Genomic DNA, 27,937 nt, shown 5'->3' with positions numbered 1-27,937 from the left:
AGCTCGAAGGTCTGGGGGGAATAACTCAGTGGTACAGTATTCGCGTCAAATTACAAGGTTCTGAATTTGATTTCCAACACTTCAACAGAAAAAAATGAGAGGAGAAGAAGAGAAATTGTTTTGTTGAACGAACGTATTTTACAAAATATGGTAAACTTTAAGGTTGTGGGAATCAAATAACCCAGATGCATTCAGATATGACGTAGGCAATTGACTCACCTCTGTGCCTCAGATACTGTAAAAATGAGAAATGTTAGGACACTATCTCTAGATTTCATTTTTACTGCTTTTGAGTTTGCACTTTTAGTCCCTTTTCGGGTCTAAATATATTCGGCTCCACTCCAGCCTCCACATATTTTTAAATCCCAGTTTGAGTTTTGTAAGGGTATTTCATTCTTTAAGATACCCAAGTGTTTAAACACAGAAAACCAAATTGGCTTTTAGAGACCAAAACCAGCCAACCCAGACACAGTCGTGCCATGCCTTGGCGGGCTCACAGAGCATTGCATGCTGGGAATTGTAGTTCCACACTCCTTAAGGCCCTCACCCCCTTCCGTGCCGCGAGTTTGAAAGGCCAAAGAGACTGGTGGGCGGGGCACAGAGGGCGGAACTCTCCGTTAGCCCCGCCTCCTGGCCTCCGCTCTCGCGCGGTTCTCCCCGGAGCAGCGCGCCAGGCCGGGGATGGGGTGTGGCCTCCGCCCTGGGGTGGCGGCAGTTGAGGCCGTGGCGCCTGCGGGCCGCGCGGAGGCTTCGGCCTGCGCCAAGTGGTCCCGCCCTGAGCGGGCGGGCGGCGGAGCGCGGGGCGGGGCCTGGAGGGAGGGTGGCGGCCCTCCGGGCGGGGGCGGGGCCGGCCTCTGGCTCCTTCTTCCTCCGCATGTGGCTGGTGACCGCGCAGCAGTTGGGTTCACGTTCTGTTCTCCTGCCCGGTCTCCTTAAGGCTCTTCTGCCCGGCCGGGAGCCATGTCGATCTCCGAGAGCAGCCCGGCGGCCACCTCCCTGCCCAACGGCGACTGCGGCCGCCCCAGGGCGCGGTCGGGAGGGAACCGGGTGACTGTGGTGCTGGGAGCGCAGTGGGGCGACGAGGGCAAAGGAAAGGTAGTGGATCTACTGGCGCAGGACGCCGACATCGTGTGCCGCTGCCAGGTGAGGGAAGCCGGGCCCTTTCTGAGACGGCCGGCGCGGTGAGGTGTCACCTTGAGGTGCGCCCCTCGGGCTGGGAGCTGCGGGGAACCCCTGCCCTGGAGTCTCGGGTGACGCTCCGGGTGACTCTGGAGGAACCTGGAAGATGCGCGATGTTGGAGCTGCATTTCGAGGTCTGGGGACTGGGCTGGCGGTGCGCCGCGGGCAGAGTTAAGGGAGCTTCCGCCCTAGGCCTGCTCGGGACTCTGGCTGGACCCGGCCAGGCCCACCCGCCGGCGCGGACTAGGAAGGGTCCTTTTCCCCAATTTCCCTGAAATCGAGACTCAGCGCTGCATTGCCTGCAGGCTTAGGCACACAGAACCTCGCCTCCATCGGTCCACTTTGTTGATTAGCAGAATCCGCTGCGGGGCGATGAGACTGGGGCCCTCCGGTGCTTTTGTTTGTTTGTTTTTAACTCGTATCTCATAGATTACTATTAAGGGGAGACCTGTTTTTATTACTCATCGGTCCTTAAGGAATCCCCAGTAAGTTGAAAAGTGAGTGTGAGGCAAGTAGATACGGAGATTTCAAGTCGGATATTTAGAAATATTTACAATGCTTCGGTAATATAAAAAGTTGACTTTCAGGAAATCCAGTGTTTCCTACCCGGAGACACGTGGGTTTTAGTGTTAGGGTTTTTTGTTTTGTTTTGTTTTGTTTTGTTTCTTATTAGTCATTTGCTTTGAAGCAGCCTAGAGGGTAGGCCTTTGTAAAAAAGGCTCCCAGAAAACTATCTTCCCTGTTTCAGAATTCAAAATAAATGAGCAGTTCCCACATTCAAAACAAGGTGCAGTGTTGGAAGTTAATGGTGGCATATTTAGGTTGTAAGAATTACTTCTCCCTGAAGGTACATGGTTTTGTGTAGGGGTGCCTCGTGGTCTAGGCTAGTCGTGGAAAGCTTTTTTACCTAAAATTGAATCATATGAAGAAACAGGCCTGTAAAAAGCCAGGTGCGTTGACTTAGGTCATCTTTTTACTGTGCAGAGCCCTACTTTGTCTATTGCTCCAAATACCGCTTTACCACCAGTCTTCCATTCACGGGGTTCTTTCTCTTCCAGCAGCCTGTCTGACAACATGCATATTTAATGGTGCTCTCACAGGTGTTGGCCTGGAATCAGACTCGCCCAGGAAGCCATCCAAAGCCCAGCCTTCACCTTTCACTTTTAAAATCCGATCTGGTAGCTGGGCTGAAGACTCAGCAAAGCGCCTAAACTCTTGCGGGCAGAAGGATGGGCTTGAGGACTGCTTGCTTTTCTACTTGGAAATGTGCACAGGTCCAGCTGCATCGTGGAGTGTATAGTTGTAGCCATTGTGGCACTTCTCTAAAAGGGTTTCAAAATAATAGACCTTTAAAAAGTTATAGAATCAGTTTGTAGACTGTCGGTGTTACTATGTTACCAAGAGAGTGTTCTGAGGGAGGTCATGTATCAGTCTGTTCTGATGACTCTGGAATCCCCAGAGGAAAGATTGAGGAGGAGGCTAGCAGAGAAGTAAATGGTCAGACTTCTCACTTTTAGAAACTCCTTACTACTTATAGTCCTTACATTTTTTTTCTTGTATGCTTTAGGATTTTTACCAATCCCATTAGCTGTAAGAAGGTAAAGAATAGACTTAAGCATCTTCCTTCCTTCCTTCCTTTCTTTTTTTTGAGACAGGGTTTCTCTGTATAGCCGTGGCTGTCCTTGAACTCACTCTGTAGTCCTGGGTGGCCTGGAACTGCCTCCCAAGTTCTTTATCTTTTTTTTTTTTTTTTTTTTTGACACCTCCCCAAGTTTTTTTTTTTTTTTTTTTTTTTTTTTTTTGAGACACCTCCCAAGTTCTTTTTTTTTTTTTTTTTTAAAGATTTATTTATTTATTATATGTAAGTATACTGTAGCTGTCTTCAGACACTCCAGAAGAGGGCGTCAGATCTTGTTATGGATGGTTATGAGCCACCATGTGGTTGCTGGGATTTGAACTCTGGACCTTCGGAAGAGCAGTCAGGTGCTCTTACCCGCAGAGCCATCTCACCAGCCCACCTCCCAAGTTCTTAATGGCACCATTGACCCTGTAGCATTTCTCTTTTGTGATGATTCATTTTTGTAACTAACTTACTTGACCAGCATTAGTAACTCAGTATCTACTTAATGAAGTTCTCTTAGTTTCAACATTGAAGTGGAGAAAGCCAATGGTGGGAAAGACATTTAGGGCTTGGATTGTTTGAGTTTATTTCATAATTTGGGTTTTAGGTATAAAGAAAAAATTATGTCACTTATAGGAAAATGGATGGAATTAGAACATTTTGCTAAGACACACTTAGAAACACAAATATAGTATGTTTCCTCATCCAAAGGGAAAATTTTAAAAAGACAAGAAAGAACTATCTGGGAAGAGGAAGGAGATTGGGACAGAGTGATGAATATGATCAAAGTATATGATTCATCTGTGTTAAAGTGTCATAATGAGTCAACCATTTGTACAGTCACTATGTGCTAAGTAAGTATATATTCAAGCAGGTTTGTATTAATAAAATGTATCCTGTGTTAGAGTTTACATATCATTTCTCCAGAGTGTGTGTATTTCAAGTAGAATCACAAAATAATTCCCTTACTTAGAAAACAGCTTGAAATGTTTTTAAATGGGGCATTTCCTCCCTTTTGGGGAAGAAATAGGTGTAAAACTCATGGCGTTTTCACTGTTGGAGCACAGAAGACCTGTCTTTTGCTTCAGGATCATAGACAGTTATTTATAAATGTGTAGGTAAATAAGTGTGTAGGGCTTGAATCAAAGCATGGCCATTATTGCTGTGCTGCTGTTGGTTTTAGGTCAATATAAACATTCTTTTTTTAATGGAAAGGAGAAGAATAAGTAGAGGAGCACTGGCAGACTGATGATTCATACAGGGAACTCCTATTTTCTACCTACAGGACAACACTTAGCTCTGCAGTGGAAATGCCAGAGAGGGTGAGCTCGTGCCTACAAGAAACTCCTTGTCTAGGAGTCTGCTATGCCAGGGCAAGGCCGAGGAAGGTGGTAGTGTGTGGAGACAGGATGGCACAGAAGTAGCTTGCTAGGAAACCAATTACTGTTCCTACTTTCCCCCAATAAATGACTATATTTTGTTCCTGTATTTTATTGAGTAGAAACTACAGAGATGAGTAGAGAGTAGTAGTTGGTGCCAGTCTTATTTAGTTCTTAGAGAAAGCAAGGGTGTTGATCTTGGTTACCATGGTAGACATGGTTTGCCCGTGTTCAGGTAAAACTTGGTACTGGAATTTGATACTTAGGGTCCAAAACTTTACTATGATCCTTCAAGGCAAGGACGAGTGCTGCTTTCATCGAGAGTTGTTTCATAATGGAAATTTCAGGGAGGAAACAAACCCTGAGGCTCGTCCTTTCCACATCTGTGTGTTTGAAACTGAAAGCAGCCATAACGGTGAAAGGCCAAGTAGATGTTTTTAATCTTCCAAAGCTTGTCTTGTACATCTTTCCTAAAAAGTGTGCAGATGCCTTTATGTATTTTCCTATGGAGTATGTCTGGTTATGTTGAATAGTTCAATCAGTGTACTAGTAGTAATTTAAAATAGTCAACTTTGGAGTCACAGCTAATTGAAACTAGTGCTTAAAAGGTGGTTATTGTTATGGGTTGACATGTGCATTAGATTTGGTGAAATGGTTTTCTGGAAAAGTGAGGAGTCAGTAAGCATTAACTCAAATTGCCAGTTTCTTTCCCCCTACCCTCTTTTTGGTTTTTCAAGACAGGGTTTCTCTCTGTGTATCTTTGGCTGTCCTGGAACTTGCTCTGTGGACCAGGCTGTAGGTCAGTGTAATGAGAAATAGCATCCTTTTTGGGTTTCTGAGATAGTTCAGTGGGGTCTGAAACATCGTGACTTTTGCTCTGATCTATAGTGGGAACCCCACTGTTTGATTCATTCTGAGCTCTGTTGATTATAGTAGAGTCTGTGTATTCAGTCAGACACCACTTAGAGTCCTACGGGGTCTGAGAAGTGCTTCTGGGATTTGTGTATGAAGTTGTTAGCCCTTGACAGCTTTTGCTGTTGTAAAAGAAGACACCGTTGTTTTGTGCTCTTTACACAAAAGAGGTTGCCTTCATCTCTCTCACAGCAGGAACTCACTTTAAGTGTTTAAAAAGAGGGAAATAATTTGAAAGAACAGAAAGGCCTATAAGCAAACTAAACTAAGAATAGACTCATTCTGATTGCAGACTGATTTCATTTCCTTTAACTCCCTCTGCCCTACACCTTTTAAACTTCTTTAAAACTTCGAAATTAGAAACTTAGACATCAACAATATTTGATCTGAACTTCTACTGTAGAATTGGGCTTGGTGGCTTTTGGTTTTGAAGAGCACAGAAAGAAAAAAAAAATATCCAAAGCATTTGTCTTTAGATTCAGTTAGAAAAGTCTGAGAACAATTGCAAGAAGACTAAGAATTGTTATTGCATCCCTGTATCCTGCAGTGCCATTCTTTAAAGTATTGTCCTGGGCACCATAGAAATGTTATTAAAATTCAGCATTTAATCTCATAATGTTATCACTAGATCAAGAAGTAAATTCCAAGAGCAAGGGCGTATACTTACTGTATGCAGTTGCTTGTTTCCTGAATTGTGTGCATTCTGTGTTAGAGAGAAGGGAAAGAAACTGAAACAAGAAATGTGAGGATTTGTCTGGTGGTCGAGGAGAGTGACCAGGGCTGCTTTGGGATCTCTCTTGGCAGCATTCATAGTATAGCACTTTAAATCTTGGGTTTCTGAGTCTGATTGGCTCAGATTGGATTACTGTGCTTGTCTGGATCAATCACTGTGACCAGGGGCAAGTTTATTGCAATTAAGGGAAAAGAGGGGTAGCTGAACATACTCTTAGCTGACTTGGAGTTAATTTCATATGGAAATACAAGATAGAAGAAACATCTAGGAAATTTGGGATTGTCCTTGTTCATAAATATACTTTTCTGGATCAATCAATCTTTGGAACCAAATTATTTTCTTATTATTACAATTCTAGAGCTAAAACAGACAGTGGAAATTAGCTCTATAGAAATGGAAAGTTCTAGTTTCTTTGGAAAGTCAGTTATGTCAAGTGATGTTTCATTGGGGCACACAGGTGAATAGAACGTTTTCCTGAAGCAGACACAGGTGAATGGATTTTCTTTTTTCTGTTTGCTTAAGCAGACAAGTGAAAGGACTCATGATATTTAGGAGGAATATAAATATGACCCGACAGATGCTGATTCGCTTTGCTCAGCCTAGCTAGTCTTCTTTGATGACAGCTTGCATATATTGGTTCACCTTACGTTGTGTTGTTGAGCTTTGCTTATGGTGATGTCATAGAGAGAACTACTCATGAGGTTCCCACAGCTTCTTGCTGCTGTAGCAGACTTGGGCTGGTTGGCGAACCTTACAGTTTCTTATGGATTGAACTACAGCTGCTGATTCGTGTGTTGGTGTTTGCTAGTGGACTAGACTGAGAACAACAAAGATTGGAATTGCCCCAAGGAATTTATTTATAAACAGGTCCCCCAAATCCTAATAACCTTCTTTTCCACTACCTCTGGTGAGTAGTGGGCTAGAGGGGAGGTTGGGCCCTTATTAAAAGTAGGTTGAGAAAACTTTATATCTACAATATAGTTATTTAAAGGCCAAAAAGGATTCATAAACCTTGCTGTTTGTTCTAGGTGAGCTTTGTTGTTGTTGTTGTTTTGGGTTTGTTTGTTTTTATTATAATGTTATTCCAAAGCTCTGTGATGTCATACCCAAGTTATTAAGAAGCTTAATGTAAACTCTTGTTTTTGTTTTGTTTTGTTTGTTTTTGTTCTTTTTGTTTTTTTGTTTTTTGTTTTTGTTTTTTTGTTGTTTTTTTGGTTTTTCGAGACAGGGTTTCTCTGTATAGCCCTGGCTGTCCTGGAACTCACTTTGTAGACCAGGCTGGCCTTGAACTCAGAAATCCGCCTGCCTCTGCCATATTTATCCTTTTTCTGCTTGTTTAAGAATGTAAGTGTTTTGTCTGCTTGTATGGTTGTGTACCACCTGTGACTGGTACCTGTGAAGGTCTGAAGGTCAGAAAAAGGCATTGGATTACTTAAAACTAGAGGTCTATATGGTTGTGAGCTGCCACATGGGTACTAAGAATTAAACTGAACTGCAGGAATAAGTACTCTCAACTTCTAACCCCTCTCTCCATATGCCTTACTTTTTTTTTTTTTTAATTATTGCTATGATAAAACACCATGACTAAGTAAATTTTCAAGAGAAAGCATTTAGTTTGGTTCATGGCTTCAGAGTCCATTACTTTTCAATTTAGCCTCAGGCAACAATTTTGGACAAGGGCAAAAGCAGCCACGTTCTTTGCCAAAATTTCCCAAAAATGTTCTCTAACCCAGTTGCTATTTGCCTCTGGAGCCTTTTGAGCTGGGCCTCTACACACAGCCTGCATAGCTCTCAGCAGTGTTCTCTTCCAAGGTCCTACTAAGATGGCCCAATAAACTCTGCTCACATGGTTCAACTATTTGCCTAGTCCAAAGTCTCAAAATCTTCCACATTTTTCCAAAAAACCACATGATCAGGCCTGTCATAATAGTCTACTCCCTGGTACCATTTTCTGTCTTTATTACTTTTCTGTTGCCAGAACCACATCATGACCAAAGCAACTTAAAAAAGAAAATGCTTAATTTGTTTATCATGGTTTCAAGGGTTAGGGTCCATGATGGCAGAGTGAAGGGCCAGCTGAAAGTTCACAGTTGATCCTCAACCATGAGGCAAAGTGTCATGGGAATCACTAGTCTTTCTTTGCCAGTGACAGAACTCCTCCAACAAGGCCACACACACCTCCTAATCCTTCCCAAACAGTTCCATTAACTGGGTACCAAATATTCAAATATATGAGTCCATGGGAGTCATTCTCATTCACACCACATACCAGCCTCTAGATACTTAATCTTAATGTAAAAGTTACAGTCAAAGAAAACTGTTACCAAGTACCCATTAGGGGATATATACCATGTGAGAAGGTTTTGTGATGTAAGGTTCTCCAGTTTTCATTCATGTATTTATTGTTCATTTTTGTGCAGTTAACTTGCATTTATTCTTGATATATACTGTAAAAGTATTGTGTAAGGCATTCAAATTTAGGATTTCCCAAAAAACTTTCCATATAATATATAGTAAGGTGTTTGGGAGTTATACTTTTTTTTGTTTATTTTTTGGAAGGAGCATATGTTTCAGACAAGAAAGGGCATGTTCAGGCTGGTATGGCCATAGACACGTTTCTGTGTTTCAGACTAAATTTAGGTTAAAAGTGAGGCCATCTGAGGCTCATCTGGGCATGTAGCAATGGAGTTGTGTTGGGAGTGGCTCCATCTCCTCTGATAGTTTATAGGTGGGTAGTTGAGGTCATGGACTGTGGTACTCCCATTTAGAACCTCTTTGTTTTGCTATCTGCTAATGTATGTGTCCTCTCATTGGGTCAGTATCTGTGTTTGAGGACAGTTGCCTGATCTCTCGAGATAATTTTACATTTTGCAATCTATACATATTTTAGGCTAGTGTCCAAACAGGCACTTCAAATCTGAATTTTTATCTGTTGTATTTTATGAATATGGCCATGTACTACAACTTAATTTACAGATTACCTCATTAAGAAACTTCTTATATGTAGCATCCTCCAAGCTCATCTCACTGTTTTAAGATTAATTTTTCATATCTCAACTCAATAAGGAAATTCAAGATTATTCCTGATATTTTCACCATATTCCTGCATTCACTAAATTTAAATAATTTAAACTGAACTGGTTATTTAAAAATGGAAGTTAGTATTTTAGTGATCAAACTTTGCAGCAAAATGGTATTTCTAGTCTTTTATAATTGAACTTTACCAGCCCAAACTATGTATTAACTTGGATGAGCTTAGGGAGAAGGCTAATTTATCTCCCTGAAATTATTCTTCATAACCATCTGCCTTTAAAAAATATTCATGCCAGATTTCAACTCTTAAGTGTGGCTGTTGTTATCACTATTACCTGTCATAGTAAATAGTAGCTGAGAGAATAGGCGTTTGTTACATAGCGTGAGCATTCTTAGGTAATAATTATAAAAATGCAGCCTTTAAACAAATCATGGGCTGAGTGGGGTACTTTTGAGATGGGGTCTTATGCAGCCCAGACTGACCTCACTGCTGTAGCTGAGGGTGACTTGAATTCTTGGTCTTCCTGCCTCTACCTCCCAATAGCTGAGATTGCAGGGGTGCACCACCAATATATGAATTTTTTTTACATATGTAAACATTTTTCTCCCAAATTGAAAAAGACTTGCACCCACTCATTGTACAGTTTTGCAAAATTATACAGAACTTGAAAATAAGGCTGTTTGTTCATAAGTGCAATGGATCTTTGATGCCCAGTAATCTGCTGTAAATGGTGAAAATAAATTTAAACCACTTAAGTTTTCAGGATTCAGCAAATGCATTTTCTTAGGCAACAAAACATGAAGAGGAAAAGGAAACTACAGATGAGTGACATTTAGTTTCTGGAAGGACATTAAAGTAGAAAGGTTTTCCTGCCTGGGGTAGCTCCTATCTCCTTTTTCTTTCTTTTTGTTGTTTTGTTTTTTGGTTTTTTTTTTTTGTTGTTGTTGTTGTTGTTGTTGTTGTTGTTTTTTCAAGACAGGGTTTCTCCGTGTAGCCCCGACTGTCCTAGAACTCACTCTGTAGAGACCAGGCTGGCTTTGAACTCAGAAATCCGCCTGCCTCTGCCTCCTAAGTGCTGGGATTAAAGGCGTGCGCCACCACAGCCCGGCTCCTATCTCCTTTTAACGTAAGTAGTTTGGTTAAGAGGTATTGAGAACATAATTCACTTTACCCTTAATGGCTGGGTTTTTAAACTTAAGTATGCCGCATCCACAGTGTTTGTGGCCTAGGCTGTTTGAGATTTCAGGCTTTTAATTGGTGTATGAGATGGAAGCTTCATGGTATGGAATTTTCCACTACCGGTGTCTTGTCAGCACACAGAGTTTCAGGTTTGGAGGCTTTTGGGATTAAGAATGAATATTCAACCTAGAGTAAATAACTGATGGCTTTTCTCAAAGTTATCAATACATTGAACATGTAAATACTTATTAAATTTAATAATTTAGAAATAAACAATTTTAGTAATGACAAATTAGCATTTTCTTGGACTTAGAAATTTTAAAGTGCTTCATATTTTAAGAGAGTTTTCTTGAAAAATTGAGACGTTATTTTGAAGCACAAAATGTGTGATTTTTTTTTTTAAGAAAGGCTGATTGGCCTTTTAATGACAGAAAACTGGAAACTCAAATGCATTTCTCTATGGGACTAGTTTAATTATTGTATGTACAGATGTAAAAGAATGAAGTGGTTTTATTTGCAATTTATGGAATGGTCGTTAACATTAAACAAATCTAGTTATCTGTCAACAGATGATATTTTATTAATAAAGAACAAAATGGCATAATTTGCATATACAGTTGTCTTACATATAAGAGAAAAATAAGAGTTGATAACTTGGAAAAAGGAACTGAGAGGGGAGGAGAAAATAAAGGGAATGAATATAGTCAAATACATAATACATGATATGCTTGAGACTCACTACTTTGTTCAGTGAGTGTGCAATACTAAACACATTTCAAAAGAAGAAAGTGTGCCTGTGGCCTCCTGTGGAGACTTTAAGGTTGAGTCCTCACATTGTGACAAAACAGAAAATAAATATGTATTTTTATGCAAAAAGTTTCTTCAGAAGGATACTAAAAACTTGTAACTGATGCCAAGTGGTAAGCATATGAGAAAGACTTGACAAATTTGTTGTGTGTGTGTGTTTTAAAATGCTACACAATGTGCCGTTATCTATTGTATTCTCTCTTGCTGTTCACTCTTCAAAGAGTTTGTTGTATAAGCAAATCAGTTGCTTTGTATTTCATTCCTTGTTTTTTAATTTAAATTGGGAAAAGTATATGGTCATTTAATATTGTCTTTAATATCTAGTTTTTGAAATTTAATATTTGACTTGTTACTGTTGATTGACCATATAGCCATGGCTTTCGACTATAATTCTAAGCATTAATGTTTTTTGATCTAATGTCATTTAGAAAAAGAAGGTTGTAAGGATCTGTCACTAACTAAATGCTTAAGATTGATTTGTAAACTGGAGTCTTATTAGGACAGCCAGTACTGGGAACTAATAGGCACACGTCCTAGTTTAAATCCATCCAAGAATACACATTCCAGATCCAGAGTCGCTTGACATATGGCAGAGAGCAATGGGGATAACCCGAGTATGTATATCAATTTAGAATAACTGTCTCTCACTGTAGATGTGTGTGTGTGTGTGTGCGTGTGCGTGTGTGTGTGAAGAATCATGAATAATTAATTGATACATGGCCTATATAGGACCAAAGTCAGTTTAAAAACTAAATTAGTTTTGCCTTTCCTACCTGTTCTCTCTTAAAAATAAATGTGACTTTGAATTCACAAATTTCTTGATCCTTTGGCAGCAGTCACTCAAGTATACTGTAGTGCTGAAAGAAAAACACAAATATAGGTTTTTTGGCGTGTGTGTGTGTGTGTGTGTGTGTGTGTGTGTATTTCACTTTTAGAAAGAATGTATTCTCAAGCTCAATATCCTCTTTATTCTGTTTCAGGGAGGGAATAACGCTGGCCACACAGTTGTTGTAGATTCTGTGGAATATGACTTTCATCTTTTACCTAGTGGAATAATTAACCCAAATGTTACTGCCTTTATTGGTAAGTGTTTAAACTGAACTTATTGGGGGCAGCAATAAGTTTCACTGACTAGATGGTTCCTTGATGCCTCACGACTTTTGGCTGTGATACCATATAGGACAGACCTGCCAAGCTGCTTCTCACTCTTGGGTCTTGCAGAGGTGGTTCTCAGGGTGTTTACTTTGCAGGCACCTGTGTGCATCATAGCCTTTATTCTATAGATTCCATAGAGAAGTTCTTGTCATCAATGATTTTTCCAAAGACTTTTTTTTTTTTTTTTTTTCTCGAGACAGGGTTTCTCTGTATAGCTCTGGCTGTCCTGAACTCACTTTGTAGACCAGGCTGGCCTCGAACTCAGAAATCCGCCTGCCTCTGCCTCCCGAGTGCTGGGATTAAAGGCGTGTGCCACCACGCCCGGCTTTTCCAAAGACTTTCAACTCTGACTCTTTATAAGAAATATTTCATTCTAAACCCTTACAGTCTGATGATTTATATTCTGTTGTTTAAAAATGTTCATGTCACACCAAATTAATTAATTTTGTGATCACTAGTAGAGTGTGGTTCTGAAAGACATTGGTGTAGGTGGTGATCTGGCTGTACCCTTAGCTTCTTTCAGAACATGATTTATTTGTCACAAAGAAATTCCAAGTAGTTTTGAACATAATTTTAGTGTTTTATATCCCCTATCACATGTGTGTGTGTGTGTGTGTGTGTGTGTGTGTGTATACTTTGAGTATTTTCTGTGGGAATTTTTTAATAAGATATGGTGTTTTATTAATAATGAATGTAACTTGTTCTAGTCAAAGTAGTTATTATAGATATCTACATTTTAACATTTATGTGTGTATCTATATTATAATTACAGGTGTTTAAGGTGGAGGATTGTTTGTTTCTTTTAGGAAATGGAGTGGTAATTCATCTTCCTGGATTGTTTGAAGAAGCAGAGAAAAATGTTCGAAAGGGGAAAGGTATGAATGAATGGATCTAACTGTAATGTGTTATTTTATACAGTTTCAGTAAGATCTCATGCTGGATAGACTATTTGTCCTGTACTTAGAATTTTCAGATTAGAGTACACATTTTTTTTTTAAGATTTATTTATTTTTTTTAATGTATGGGAGTACTGTTGCTGTCTTCAGACACCAGAAGAGGGCATCAGATCCCATTACAGTTGGTTGGGAGCCACCATGTGGTTGCTGGGAATTGAACTCAGGACCTCTGGAAGAACAGCCAGTGCTCTTAACCTCTGAGCCACCTCTCCAGCACCTAGAGTACACATTTTTATGAGTTTAAATTTCACTCAAAGTTACTATTTCTAGTCAAGGATAACATCCTCATAGATCTTTGTGAAGGTACCATGTCCTTGATGTGTTCATTACTTACGCACTTCATCTCGAGGTAGCTCTGACAGTGTGCCTACTACCAGCTCTTGGAGTTTTTTTTGCACATTGCTGGAACTTCTTCTGGACTATACTGCTACATCCTTGAAAGGATTTTTTTCCCCAAAGCAAGGGATCATGCACTGACTGAAAAGAAACACCCTTGAGTCTTGCCTTAACTGTCAGCTGTGGATACTCGTTAGGGTGGGAGGGAATTTACAAGGAAAGTAATACCCAGTTAAGGGACATTCTTAATTCTTAATACAGTTTCCCTCAAGATGGGCTCACATTTAAAATGTTATCTTGTTTGAGTTGTGTTGGGTTTAAAATAATCCATCCTTAAGTGTTCTTGACAGTAATGTTCTTGACTAAGACACTCTGGCCCCCCTCTGTCTCTGTTGCCCACCCTCCCAACTTCCCTTCTCATTTTTTACCCATGTCCTCATCTCTAATCTCCCCCTAATTTATTGGGTGATGAGACCTAGGTGTGAAAGCTCACAGCCCCTGGCCTTGATCTCTTATAGTTACATGGGGAGATGCATCTATCTCATTACTAAGATATACTAAATGTAGTCATCTATAATACTGTGGAGAAATATTAAGTTTCATTATTTTGTCTAGTCATATTTCTTTATAACTCTTTTGTGAAGGGTGGCATTACTAAAACCAACTTCCTTCTCTTGAATTTCCCCCATGCTATATACCTGATCCCCACACCTAGTCCAGAAAATATTTTCCTGCTGTTTTCTTTTTTTTTGGGTTCTTAGGAATATTTTATGTGAATGTGACTTGAAACAGGAACTATTTAGAACAAAATATTTGGAGATAAGAGTATGAATGAGGTTGTACATTGACCAGTGACAAACTTGATAAGCCCAGTGCTTCCCACGCAGAAGAAGCAATGCAAACATGATTGCTTTAGTAAAAACACTTGTAGACATTCTGTTCCTAAAAAAAGTAAGTCTTAAAAATTGTTACACAAAATGTTTGATAAAGTATATCTTTTTTTTCCTAGGTCTTGATGGCTGGGAGAAAAGGCTTATCATATCGGACAGAGCTCATATTGGTAGGAGGCCATTTGTATTTATTTATAACTGCCTCTTAGTCAAATGTATCAAGAGAAAGCATTTAGTAATGATAAATTATTTCTGTTTGTTTAAGGATTATAGTTGAAGTTAAAATAGTAAGATCTTGATTTTTTTTTCCTTTGTTTTGTTTTGACAAGAACTAGATTGAAATAGACCTATTTCTGAAGACAAGCATAGTTAAGCAGATGAGTAGCAGAATCAGTATTTTGTAATGTCTTTAGTCATTAAAGAATAAATCATATAAATAATAAATACAAAGCATTTATTTGTATGTGTTGACATTCCTGTAAGAATGCATTTGCCCTGTGGCAAGTCTTTAGAATGACTGTCTGCAGATGTGCTGAATTCAGTCTTTAGAACAACTGTCTGCACAGTGATAAATTACCTCTCTTAATTCACACTAGTTTTCTCCATGAATTAGAACTAGATAGTAAAATTAATTTCAGCTATCACCAGTAAGATTGGTGTTTTCTTCTTGGTTATCATTCCTGAACCAATAGGATTAGTTAGCAGTGACGTGTTTACAAGATGATTACCTAAAAAGAGCAGTAGGAGATTTAGACCAATAGAGAACTTTGTTATGGACCTGAAACTATTAAAAGGTATATGTTCCTTCCCTCACCTCCCCCTGAATCTCTCTGTCTCCATCTTCCCCTCTCATTTTATTTATTTATGGTTTATGTTGTTTCAAGACAGGTTGTTTTGTTTGTTTGTTTGTTTGTTTTTGTTTTTTGTAACCCTGGCTGTCTTGGAACTCAACTCTGTAGACCAGGCTGGAACTCAGAGATCCACCTGCCTCTGCCTCCTGAGTGCTGGGATTAAAGGCTTGTGCCACTACCGTTTAGCTCTTTGTTCTTTTTTAAAAAGGTCTTAACCAAAATGGAAATCAAATAACAGTGTGGCTATGTAACAGCTTCAGATTTGAGCCTTGTACATCACCTCAGTAACTCAGTAAAATAATGGCAAGATAGTTCAGCCAGTAGTGTGCTTGCCTTGTAAACGTATGACCTGAATTCCTTGGCATATATGCCCATACATGTACATTACACAAACATTAATAAAGTACAAGTAAAATAACTTTTTGAGGAAAACTATATTGAATTTACATAGTTTATATGAAAAATGCTGACTTTCCCATTATATTGTTCAGTAGGGACTTGTCTTAGGGTTTTACTGTTGTGGACAGACACCGTGACCAAGGCAACTCTTATAAAGACAACATTTAATTGGGGCTGGCTTACAGGTTCAGAGGTTCAGTCCATTATCATCAAGGGAGCTTAGAAGTGTCTAGGCAGGCATGGTGCAGGAGGAGCTGAAAGTTCTGCATCTCATCTGAAGGCCTCTAGGAGAAGACTGACTTCTAGGCAGCCAGGATGAGGATCTTAAAGCCCACACCCACTATTACACGCCTACTCCAACAGGGCCACACCCTCTAATAGTGCTACTCCCTGGGTCAAATTAAGGAAACCATCACAGGACTTCTTAATCTATAAAATCTGCAAAGAGCAAATTTGTGCTAATTTTGTGAAACCTTTTCATATCAATAGTATATCATGTATGGTTTGTTTTTGAAGCTGATTGCTTATTTTTTTTCTGTACTGGAGACTTCAATAGCTATTAGTATGACTAGATACAACATTTAAAATACTTTTTTGTTTGTTTGATTTTTTTTTTTTTTCCGAGACAGGGTTTCTCTGTGTGGCCTTGGCTGTCCTGGAACTCACTCTGTAGACCAGGCTGGCCTCCAACTCAGAAATCTGCCTGCTCCTGCCTCCCAGGTGCTGGGATTAAAGGCATGCGCCATCACCGCCCAGCATCTTTTAATGTTTTATAAGTTGTTCTTTTACAAATGTTTCCCCTAATTCTAAAAACTCTATCATTCTATTTAACATTTGCATATTTCAATATATTTATTTTGAAATAATATAATTGGTGGAAAGAAATAATGGCATAATATGCAAAAACCATAGAATTGTAATACCTGAAACTGGTGAGTTTTTTGGGGGTTTTTTTCTTTTTTTTTGGTTTTTCGAGACAGGGTTTCTCTGGGTAGTCCTGGCTGTCCTGGAACTCACTCTGTAGACCAGGCTGGCCTCGAACTCAGAAATCCGCCTGCCTCTGCCTCCCGAGTGCTGGGATTAAAGGCATGCGCCACCACGCCCGGCATAACTGGTGAGTTTTATGGTCTGTTAATTATAAAGCTGTTAAGTAGATAAACTTTAGTTAGAAGTTCAGAAACCAAACTCTAGACCTGCCAGTATATAAGCTGCTTATGTAGTCATTCAGTAAATATTTGAGTACTTGCTGCTTCAGAAATTAACTAGCAAATTGACATTGTCCTGCTACACAGGGTGTGTTGGGGAGTGTGAGTGTGTATTTATAAATAGAAAGAGGCACCCTGCACAGGGACTGCAGGCGTGAGCAGAATGGTGTTTGCCGTACAAGGAAGAGTAGTAGAAAGACCTTAAGTTTCACAGACAAGGGTGTGGTGACTTGTTTGTGTCTTGGCAAGAAATTTTTGGATGCATTAAAGAATTTTGATCCATGTCCAAGAGTGGAAAGAGGCACACAGACTAGAATGTAGTTTTAGTGAAAGGTGTTGTGAAGTTTGGGCCTAGGGTGGAAGAAAGGGGAGGCATTGAGGTGAGCTCTAAACTCCAGGCGTCCAGAACTTGAAGGTGTAGAGGAAGAAGGGGGAGGTATCTTTATAGATTGAACTTCATCGAGTTTTAGGTTAGGATATTCTAAAATTGGCCTTTTGTCTTCTTTTTTGCTTTCTTCAAACATTGTGTAACCCAGGCTCGCCTGAACTCACCACGTAGCCCAGACCTGCCTCACATGTGATCCTCCTACTACCTGCATGTTTAATGCTGAAATTACAAGTGTAAGTTGCTGTTGTTACTTTTAGAAACATGTCTATACAATTTGTCAGAAGCAAGGTTGGGAGAATCTCTGGTCTGAGTAGTTTGGAATATTTTTACCTTGACTGTTATCTTTGTTTCAATAACAACTGTGGTTTGTTTGATTTTTTTTTTTTCTTCAGTGTTTGACTTTCATCAAGCAGCTGATGGTATCCAGGAACAGCAGAGACAAGAGCAAGCAGGAAAAAAGTAGGACATAAATATTTCATTTATATCCTTATGTATAAATTTTGAGCCAAGATTAAACCAAACCAAACCGCAGATAGATAAGAATAGTTCCCTAGGTTTCAGAGAAGACCAGTTAGAGTATGCAAATACGCTTACAGGAAATTGCACAAATAGGAAATAATCATATGTAACTTTCTTTTTTGAAAAGATCTGACAACAAGACTTATATCTTCCTTGTGTAACTTGAAGCTGTTTTGATCTGTTTTTAAGTTTGGGTACCACGAAAAAGGGTATTGGCCCTGTGTATTCCTCTAAAGCTGCTCGGAGTGGACTTCGGATGTGTGATCTTGTCTCTGACTTCGACGGCTTCTCTGAGAGGTAAAAAACTTGTCTTTTTTTATTTTTAAGACCCAGAGTACAAAATTGTAGCATTAGTATTCACATTTACTTTATAAAAAATAACCTGATGATTGTGTAAGAATGGTATCCTAAGAGGACAGAGCCAACCATACTGTTTGTGAGGACTGGCATATGAACTGGTTTTCCATGAAAGGAAATGTTCTCAGTGTGGCATTCTGATGTGCTAACCATGTCTTAGGTAGGATCTTGTCTTTGATATTTCAGGTTCAGGGACCCATTCTGTCTTCCCATCTAGAAATATTTAGCCTTCCAGGTTCTGGTAAATTTTTTGGATATGTCTTTAAAGTAGGAATGCTATACTGACATATTCTTTATAAAATGATTTTCATGGGAAGTATAGTTATATACTTGCACTGGCAGGCCATGCACTAAAAAGTCCTACAGAGAATTGCTACTGTCTAAGTGTCATGTAGACTGACCCTCTCATTTTTTTACACAGTACAATATAATCTGTCTTTTGTATTTTCAAATTTTAGTTATTCCAATCCTTTTTCTTCAACCACACACATCACCTTATTTATATTTTGTCTTAAACATGAAAATGTATCTTGAGTGTATAATTGGTTCATGTTTATCTCCTTACTTCAATTTTATTTCTCCATAAGTAACTTCAGTTTGCAAACTAATTTGCTTTTAAGACCATTTATAAGGCACAGAAATCACTTGACTTGGATGATATTGTTTGAAGTATTCTGTAACATAGTTAATGCCATGATCTGTTTATTTCTCAGGTTCAAAGTTCTAGCTAACCAGTATAAATCTATATACCCGACTTTGGAAATAGACATTGAAGGTGAATTACAGCAACTCAAGGTAATGCTTTCTTAGCTCAGCAATGGATTTTTAAATACTAACTTGCCAAACTGACATTTGAGTTTTTCATCCATTTCAGCTTTGTGTATTAACTAGTGACCAGTCATCCCTGGACATAGCATGTCTGTGTGACTTCACACAGTTGAGTCTAGATGGAAAACTGGATGGGAAAGGGAATGAGATGTGAAAGTAGGCAGATCATAGGTCTCAAATACACTTGCAGGAAACTTAGATGTTATTTAGGAGGCCCTGGAAAGCTATTGGAGAATTTTGAACACAAGGAAGTCCAGATTTGCATTATGAAGAAACCATGCATGGCTACTCACGTGTGGATCAATAAAGAAAGCCACAGTGTGGTAACTTGTAAAGTTGGCTGGTAGGATTGATAACAGTTCCTAAGACAGCTAACTTTACTGGCCACCAAGAAGACTATCAGTCATAGCTGTGAGATGCCTGAATTAGCAGAACTTTCTCAGTTATTGGTAAATCTCACATTGTTTCCTATATGCCTGGTGATTATTTCCTTAAAACTGTTCATTTTGTTTTCAGAACTGAGTAAGAATCTACATACCATATGCCATTCTTTAATAGTTGTAGACCTTAGGTCTGTTTATGATTTTTTTTTAATTTATTAATTATTATACATAAGTACATTGTGTAGCTGTCTTCAGACGCACCAGAAGAGGGCATCAGATCTCGTTATGGGTAGTTGTGAGCCACCATGTGGTTGCTGGAATTTGAACTCAGGACCTTTGGAAGAACAGTCAGTGCTCTTACCTGCTGAGCCATCTCACCAGCTCCTGTTTATGATTATTATAAATTGGGTGTGGTAGCCTATACTGGTAATCCTTGCACTTTAGAGGTGGAAGCAGGAACTTGATCACAAGTTGAAGTACATACTGAGGTAGAGCTCCGCCTTGAGCAGGGCGAGGGTGGGAGTGGGGTGGGGCTCAAGGGGAGAAAAAGAACAACAAAAGGAAACAAGGAAGATTTTCATAAGTAGCATATGTTAAACCAGGGCTTTGTTTTAGGCTTATAGAAAGGACTAAAATATAAGTAAGAGATTAAAGACAAGTGCCAAGGAGGGGCCAGAGACATTTCTAACAGGTGCCTGGTAAGCAGCTTCCGGGATGGTTGCTCCTGCTGTCCACAGTCAGAACCAGGATTTATTGCGGCTGTACTGCAGTCCTCGGGGAAACCCTGAATTCTCAAGTTAAACATTACTAGCAACTCATGTTAGTATGTGGTACTGTGGACTGATGACATGTTGTTGTCATAAAGAATGACAGCACTCAGTCACTAATGTTTGCAATCTTGACACTATAGTTTGTGTCCTTATCACATCTTGGTGTCTAATTTGAACTTGAAAATTGTTAGTTACATAGATTATAAATGCAGCTTTTCAAATACCTAAAAATATTAAAAGTGCCATCTAATATAATCAGATAGTAGCTCTTTTTATTCTTCATGAAAGCTAGTTTATGAAATGAACATTTGTGCTATTGCCAGTGAAGTTGTTATAGAACTTTTAAATGTTACAGCGTATGTGTATGTGTGTTGCTCAGGACCTCACACATGCTAGGTAAGTACTCTGCTACTGTGCCACATCCCTAGCCCTTGTATTACTAACCACTCTTTCTGAGAGACCATAGCTAATCCAAATGTTGCAATAGGATGAGCCTGTCGCCAGTGCCTTTTTGTTTCGATTTGTCAGTTTCCACTGTGGAAGGCCAGGCAGTTTACTCTTCTACTGGTGTTACAATGTATTTATTAGTGCACATGGAAACTGGTTTTTGTCTTTGTGTAGGGTTATATGGAAAGGATTAAACCGATGGTGAAAGATGGAGTTTATTTCCTATATGAGGCCCTCCATGGACCACCCAAGAAAATCTTGGTAGAAGGTGCAAACGCAGCATTGTTAGATATTGATTTTGGTAAGTGAGATATGATTTATAGGGAGTTTGACTGAGCTCAAAGTACTTAGATATGAATATTAATGTTAGCATTAGGAGGTTATAAATAGTGCATTTAGCTTGTGTATTTGGGAATGAGGTAGCTTTTCAATATAGTAAGGTTTTTTTGTTTGTTTTTTTTGTTGTTGGTGGTTTTAAAGAATATTGTAGCAAGCACAGTATAAGTTTTATAGTTCATTAAAAATGGAATTAATTGGGTTCTGTGGGTTTGGAGTTCTGCAGATTGTGAATTGTTGATTTATTCAACTACTGTTTCTCTGGAACTGTAAAATGCTATCACCTTTAAGTCTTTTAAAATGTAGAAATTGGATTAAACATATTTTGATCTAGGAAAGCCTGTTTATGCTAACTCTGCATGAGACTTTGGTAGACTCGGTCTTTCTTCCATCCTCATGGCTAAGCTAAACTTATTAGATGACTGTCTTCATTAGTTTTTTGGTGGTTACATCTAAATGTTTTCTTATACTGTTAACAGTTCTGGGGGACATTTCTTTTTTATTTGTTTATTTTTGTTTTATGGTTTGAGTGTTTTGCCTGCATGTATTTTGTACACCACATGGATGAAGGGGCCTTGGAAGCCTGAAGTCCTTGGATCTCCTGGAAATAGAGTTACAGGTGGCTGTTGAGCCATCATTTGGGTGCTGGAATCAAAGCTGAGTCCTCTGGAAGAGCAGCAAGTGCTCTTACCTCCCTCAGCCTCTTGACATTTCACTTGCTCTAGATACTAACTAATTAAAGAGAATATATTTGTCTATAATAGATACATTATCCTTTTATCCTATAGTATGCCTTCTCAATCTGAAAAGGGAGTATAATTAGCAGGGTGAGTGGTTAAGTATGACAGGGAGGAAAATGCACCCTCATAATTGTTCCTGTGATTTGAGGGTTTCTCTGAATAGATTTAAAATCTGGGGAAATGTTGAACACCACAAACTTCCTGTTGCCCAGGGTCCTGCTGCACTCTAAATATGTCCACCGGGGAGTCATTTGCTTGGAATTAATTAGGACCCAGTCAAGATATGTAGCTGGGTTTCTACATAAGATCCTCTGTAATTAGTCATTGTGTACTATAGAGCCAAGATGACAACTGCACATGCTCTGCAGCTCACTGTAACTAAAGCTCTAACTACCTGCATTTTTAACTGTGTTTTAACATTATAGACAAAGAGTCTCAGCTAAAACATTGAGCACTTGAGAGCAGTGACAATTATGGTCTAGTCTGTCAGGCGCATGGTATTAATGGTAATTCTGTGTTACAGTGTTTATATACATGTGTTCATCTTAGTGGGTTTTTTGTTTGTTTTCTATTTTTTAGGAACTTATCCTTTTGTAACCTCTTCAAACTGTACTGTTGGAGGTGTTTGTACAGGTTTGGGTATGCCCCCTCAAAATGTTGGAGAGGTATATGGAGTTGTGAAAGCTTACACCACTAGAGTTGGTATTGGTGCCTTTCCCACAGAGCAAGACAATGTAAGTTTATTTCTCAGTAAGAAAAACCATGTTCCCCTCACCCCAACCTTAACAGACTCCTGCCTCTCTCTTCATTTACAAGGATCATTTGTTGTGTTTGCCTTAAAACTTTCAGGAAAACTATAAAACTTTAGATCCTGGAATGACTAGGCTAGGTTTGTATGTTTAAATAAACCTTATTAATGTATTGTTTATGAGCTTTCCCTTTGTTGCGGAAATTACATGAGAAATTTAAAAGAAGGAAAGATGTATTTTTGTTGTTGTTTACAGTTTCAAGTCTGGTTACCCTGTTCTGTTTCTGGCCTAGTGATAAGACAGTACATCCTCTGTGGCAGAAGGTCACAGTACAGGAAAGCCCATCACCTCACCTTATGCAGTTAGGAAGCTACAAGTGAGAGCAGCCTGCAAGAAGCAGGCTTACCTTTAAAGGTGTACCACAGGAACCGACAGGGTCCTGCCTCCTAATACTCGATTCAGCTGTGAACTTATCAATGGGCCAATCAGAATACAGTCACCTCACAATATAACTGTTTATTAGGTTAGTCTGCACTTGACCTGCATTGTAAAAAATATTAGCTTAAAATTTTAAAAATAAAATCAAAACCAAATATATTCCAAGTAATGCCATTTCCAAGGAATTCCCCTTTTCATCTTATTTCACGAAGATGTTTATCAAGAGATACAGGGGGTTTCTTGTTTGTTGTTGTTGGTAGTGGTGGTGGTGGTGTGTGGGTGTGTGTGTATTATAATTCCCTGGATATATACTGCTCTGATATTCTAACTCATAAATTCTGTTATCCAGGAAATTGGAGAATTATTACAAACACGGGGTAGAGAATTTGGAGTAACTACTGGAAGGAAAAGAAGATGTGGCTGGTTGGACCTTGTTTCACTCAAATATGCTCATATGATCAATGGATTTACTGCGTGAGTGTTCTTAAGAAACATTTATTTTAGGAAATGGTGGACAGTTGGTAACCACAGATTTGATTCTGTAAGAGTCCCCTAACAGAGAAGATTCATTCGTTTGCCTCCAGATTGAAATCATAGTTTCAGAAGTGGAATGAGATACAGGAGAAAGTGCGCAGGAAGAGACCCCAAGGTTATTCTGGATACCCAGTGCTTTAGAAAGAATGCCGATCCTCTGACCTCATGGGCATTTGTGTAGAGGGCAGTGGCAGGATGGGTAGGCAGGTCAGAGCAGATGGAGGCCTCCGTGGGTGAATATTGTGAACAGTGTGTGCATATACAAAGGTGGAGATGGTGTATGGAGATTTAGTATGACTCACCTTTCTGAATCCCACTTTTATCATCTTTGAATCAAGGTGATACTGTGAGCTGAGATATATATACACACTGTCCAGATCATTGAAAATATGCTGTAAATGTGTTTTTATCTGGATTAATTAGGCTGAACTTCTAAAGAGGCTTTTTTTTAAAACAACAAACAAAACAAAAAAACTCCAAAATTTATGGATCAGAACCCCAAACCTGGTGTTTTATCTAATTTTCACAGATTTTTCCCTTAAAATCCTCTTTTCCAGTCAGTTTTCAAGAAACTTTGATGTATCATGAAGAGGTCGTTTCCTTCCTTTGTCAGTTTCTGACCAGAAGGGTGGAGGTGATGTTAACCAGAATGAAGAATGGGGCTGGTAGCATGTGTGGAAATGTACTTAATATCTTGTGATTATGTGGAACAATGTGTTCTGCTGTGTCCCTTTGGCACAAAGTGCATCCTTAACTCCAGGCAGACTTCCCACAGTTGTCCCTCAGTGAGAAAGCTGAGCAAGTATGAAGCCACCAGTGAAAATCTGTTGTCATTACTAGAAAGTAACTTGGGTGTACTATGAAGACCACATGTCCATGCAATGTCCTCATCAGTGTGATGTTTATGTGCGGCACGCTTTCAAGTACAGTTCTAACTAGTTTTCAGACTTGGCTTTGGAACTTTGAGCTTTGCATGAATTTTCTTACTCCCGCATTAGTCTTACTGGATGCCAAAAGTATGCTGTTTCAACAATGTCTTTTCTTTTCAAAATTAGGTTGGCCCTTACCAAGTTGGATATTTTGGATATGTTTACGGAAATCAAAGTTGGAGTTGCTTACAAATTAGATGGGGAAATCATACCTCATTTCCCAGGTACTCTTTTGTTTTCTAAGCTGTGCCTAAAATGTATAAGATTATTATAACCTATTATGAGTTATATTATTATTTAACTATATATTATATATGATATATAATTGCTACTTATTTATAAGATTATCTTTCACAGGCTTGATTTTTACTGATAGTAAAGATAAGCATTTTGTTCAAAACTGGCATTAACTTGAGTGTTGGGTCACAAGCATGTGCTTTAACTCAGAATAAGAAAGAGGTTTGGTTCATGCTGCTTTCAATTTTCTTTCTTTTCTTTCTTTTTTTTTTTTTTAAATTTTATTTTTTTTTGGTTTTTTGAGACAGGGTTTCTCTGTATAGCCCTGGCTGTCCTGGAACTCACTTTGTAGACCAGGCTGGCCTTGAACTCAGAAATNTTTTTTTGGTTTTTTGAGACAGGGTTTCTCTGTATAGCCCTGGCTGTCCTGGAACTCACTTTGTAGACCAGGCTGGCCTTGAACTCAGAAATCCACCTGTCTCTGCCTCCCAAGTGCTGAGATTAAAGGCGTGCACCACCACGCCCGACTAGCTTTTAACTTTCTTAATTTATAGTAATTGACATACACAAACTAAGTATGGTGCTGAATGCCTGTAGCCCAGCTACTTAGGAGCGTAAGGCAAGAGGCCCTCTTGAACTCAGAAGTTCAGAGATAGTCTGGGCAATATATAGTAAAACCCCTCTCCTTAGCAACATCAAAGTGGGGGAGAGAGAAAAAAATTTAAAGTGAATGATTTCCATAGAGGAGGAATTCTCTCTTCCTTGGGGGATAAAGAAAAGACTTGTGTCTTGTGGTGTGCTCTTTCTTGGTACATCAACTTACTCTCCCCTCCAAGCCCCACACTTACTCCCCCCTCCAAGCCCACCTGAAGCTTGCAGGTGAAGGAGATGCCTACTTCAGGCAGTACAGTTTTGTGAAGCCTGTCTTAAGTTACTTGTGAGTTAGGTCAATGCCCCTATCTTTAGAAATGGAAATCACTGATTTTTCAGATAGTGTCCCTATACAGCAAGAAAATGCAAATTGAAGCAATGTTGACAACCTTAATGAACCTTGGCAGACTGGGAAGCTTTTGTGACTCTAAGGCTAGGTGTTCGTGGAGAATAATTTTCTGTCATCTTTCCAATTTCTCTTAGAGAAAACTAGGCATCTGTTAACATTTTATGACACCATTACTTGGAAAACTGATTATTCAAGTATATGTTAATGCCTTGGTCATTAATGCTACCTCAAAGCTGTTTAAAGAGTTCTAATATAGCTCAAGTACCAAAGAAAATAGTATGATCAAATATAGTGACATGGCAAGATATATCATAATTATACATCAAATTGTTTAAAATATTAAAAACTCAAAAACATAAAATTTGTGCTTTTTTTTTTTTTTTTTTTAGTTTTTGTTTTGTTAAGCTGACTTAGGCCAGATTCCTCCAGAAATACTCCCAAGATGGTGATTTTTCTCCATGAAGTGTTTCGTAGCATGTTCTCAGAAACCTGCTTATGGTGAGAGCAGTGGTACCTGGAGTGTCACTCCTTGCTGTGGCTCACATACAGAGAGGAGACTAGAGAGACTCAGCTTCTGTTGTCTTCCTCTAAGCACTATGGACTTTTACTTTACGGAACCATTGAATTGATGGATAGTCACCTTGAACTTGTATTATCGTTTAGTTTGGTTTTGTTAATGTTCTTATGGAAAGCCTAATATGTTTCCACAAACCTCTCTAGCTGTTACATGCATGGTATGAATCATTCTTGAGACTCTCCACTCTGAAGAGGGAAACCTGAGCATTGTACCACAGTGTCTACTATGTAGTCTGTAGTCTGAGAAACTGCTCATCATTTGTAGTACACATGCAGATTCTAGTAGGGGCTATATAAAGAAAGTCATCAGGTGGAATAATAAAGAAAATTTTCATCCCACAGTTGATTTCTCAGAGGATTGAAGGTGTACCAACCTTGTATGAAGTTGCTGTTGTATTCACACAATTAATACTACAGAAATTCAAGATGCTCCAGAAGCATAAAGCTTAAAGTTTGGTCCAGCTCATTCACCAGCCACTGTAACTGATGCTATAACCCTGTAATCTTCTCCATTCACAGCGTGTAATCATGCTGTTGAAGAAATGTCGGCTTATAAACTATCACCCTAGGTGGCTGAGTGCTGGTTCTCACCTTTATAAACGTCTGAAAATGAAATTATGACACAAGTCTGTTTTGAGGATTTTGATGTCATTTGAACTGGCCATAATGGTTCATGTTTATAATCCCGGGATTTGGATAGGCTTTAAAGGAGGAGGATTGCCAAGAGTATAAGGCCAGCCTAGAAAGAAGAGAAAACTATGCCTCTAAATAAATAAATAAATAAATAAGTCATTTGGCAATAGGCTCTGTGGTCTATAAACACATATACTCCTTAACTTTTAGCAAACCAAGAAGTCTTAAATAAAGTGGAAGTTCAGTATAAGACTCTCCCAGGATGGAACACAGACATATCTAATGCAAGGACATTTAAGGAGCTCCCTGACAACGCACAAAATTATGTTCGGTTTATTGAAGATGAGCTTCAAATACCAGGTAAACACTTTATGAGCAGCTTTCTGTTAGTTTGTAGGGGTTTTTATTTGTTTGTTTGAGGGGTTTTTTTTTTTTCTGCTTTTTGTTGCTTTTTGATTTCCCTGGGATGTTGACTCTTGTCATTTCTCTTGATTAATAATACTTTTATGGCTTTTACCCTCATCAGAAAATGTTTTTTGTTGTGGTGGTGATTTTCATTTGGCTTATAGCTGCCCTTAAAAGTTGGAATCTTGGATAGACATTAGGAATTGAGAATATTTAAAAATGCCATCTCATGTCTTAGGGTCTCTGTTGCTGTAGTGAAATACTGTGGCCAAAGCAGCTGGGGAAGGAGAGGGTTTATTTGGCTTACTCTTTCACATCACTGCTCATCCTGTTACTCATTCAGGGCAGAAACTCAAACCAGGCAGGAACCTGGGCGGCAGGAAGCCATGAAGAAGATGGCCTACAGCCAAGCCTGCAGTCCATTTTTTTTTTTTTAAAAGATTTGTTTATTTATTTATTTATTTATTTATTATGCATTAAGTTCACTGTAGCTGTCTTTAGACACTCCAGAAGAAGGCATCAGATCTCATTAAAGATGGTTGTGAGCCACCGTGTGATTGCTGGGATTTGGACTCAGGACCTTTGGAAGAGCAGTCAGAGAGCTCTTAACTGTTGCACCATCTCTCCAGCCCTGCAGTCCAGTCTTATAGAGGCGTTTTCTCAATTGAGGGTCTCCTTCCTCTCTAGTGACTTTAGCTTGTGTCAAGGCAACATAAACTAGCCAGTACATTTCATTAGCAAAAAATACAAGGCAATAATAAAGGATGAATTAGTTTACTCATTAGTCCTTGGTTATAGAAGGCTGAGGCAGGAGGATTGCTCAGAGTGCTAGTCCTATATAGTAAAACCCTATCTCAATAAAACAAAAAACCCAAATAGACAAAAGGAGAAATGAATATAACTCATATAAAACCATTAAAATGAGATGACCAGACTTGCTTTTCCCTTCCACCCTTCTGCTTACACTGACGGGAACTAGAGAAGAAAGTAGGTAGGAGGTATTCCCACGCACAACATATTATGTACTCATGC

At 39.0% G+C, this 27,937-nt stretch overlaps 1 protein-coding gene across 1 annotated transcript in view; it reads left to right on the top strand.

Moving 5' to 3' along the window:
• The first annotated feature begins 729 nt into the window (after nt 1–729).
• Nucleotides 730–27,937, top strand: part of Adss (adenylosuccinate synthase) — a 30,600-nt gene continuing 3,392 nt past the window's right edge. Inside the window, exons 1-12 of the mRNA XM_021198161.2 lie at nt 730–1,143; nt 11,825–11,927; nt 12,806–12,874; nt 14,301–14,351; nt 17,417–17,483; nt 17,733–17,840; nt 18,614–18,695; nt 20,503–20,629; nt 21,984–22,138; nt 22,941–23,065; nt 24,181–24,278; nt 26,711–26,860. Of these exons, the coding sequence (XP_021053820.1) occupies nt 961–1,143; nt 11,825–11,927; nt 12,806–12,874; nt 14,301–14,351; nt 17,417–17,483; nt 17,733–17,840; nt 18,614–18,695; nt 20,503–20,629; nt 21,984–22,138; nt 22,941–23,065; nt 24,181–24,278; nt 26,711–26,860 (1,318 nt within the window). The 5' untranslated portion in view covers nt 730–960. The remainder of the gene's footprint in view (nt 1,144–11,824; nt 11,928–12,805; nt 12,875–14,300; nt 14,352–17,416; nt 17,484–17,732; nt 17,841–18,613; nt 18,696–20,502; nt 20,630–21,983; nt 22,139–22,940; nt 23,066–24,180; nt 24,279–26,710; nt 26,861–27,937) is intronic.

Source organism: Mus pahari, chromosome 5 (genome assembly GCF_900095145.1).
Source record: "Mus pahari chromosome 5, PAHARI_EIJ_v1.1, whole genome shotgun sequence".
Taxonomy (NCBI): Eukaryota; Metazoa; Chordata; class Mammalia; order Rodentia; family Muridae; genus Mus; species Mus pahari.
The sequence above is the reverse complement of the archived record's forward strand: the minus strand, read 5'-3'. Positions and strand labels throughout refer to the sequence as shown.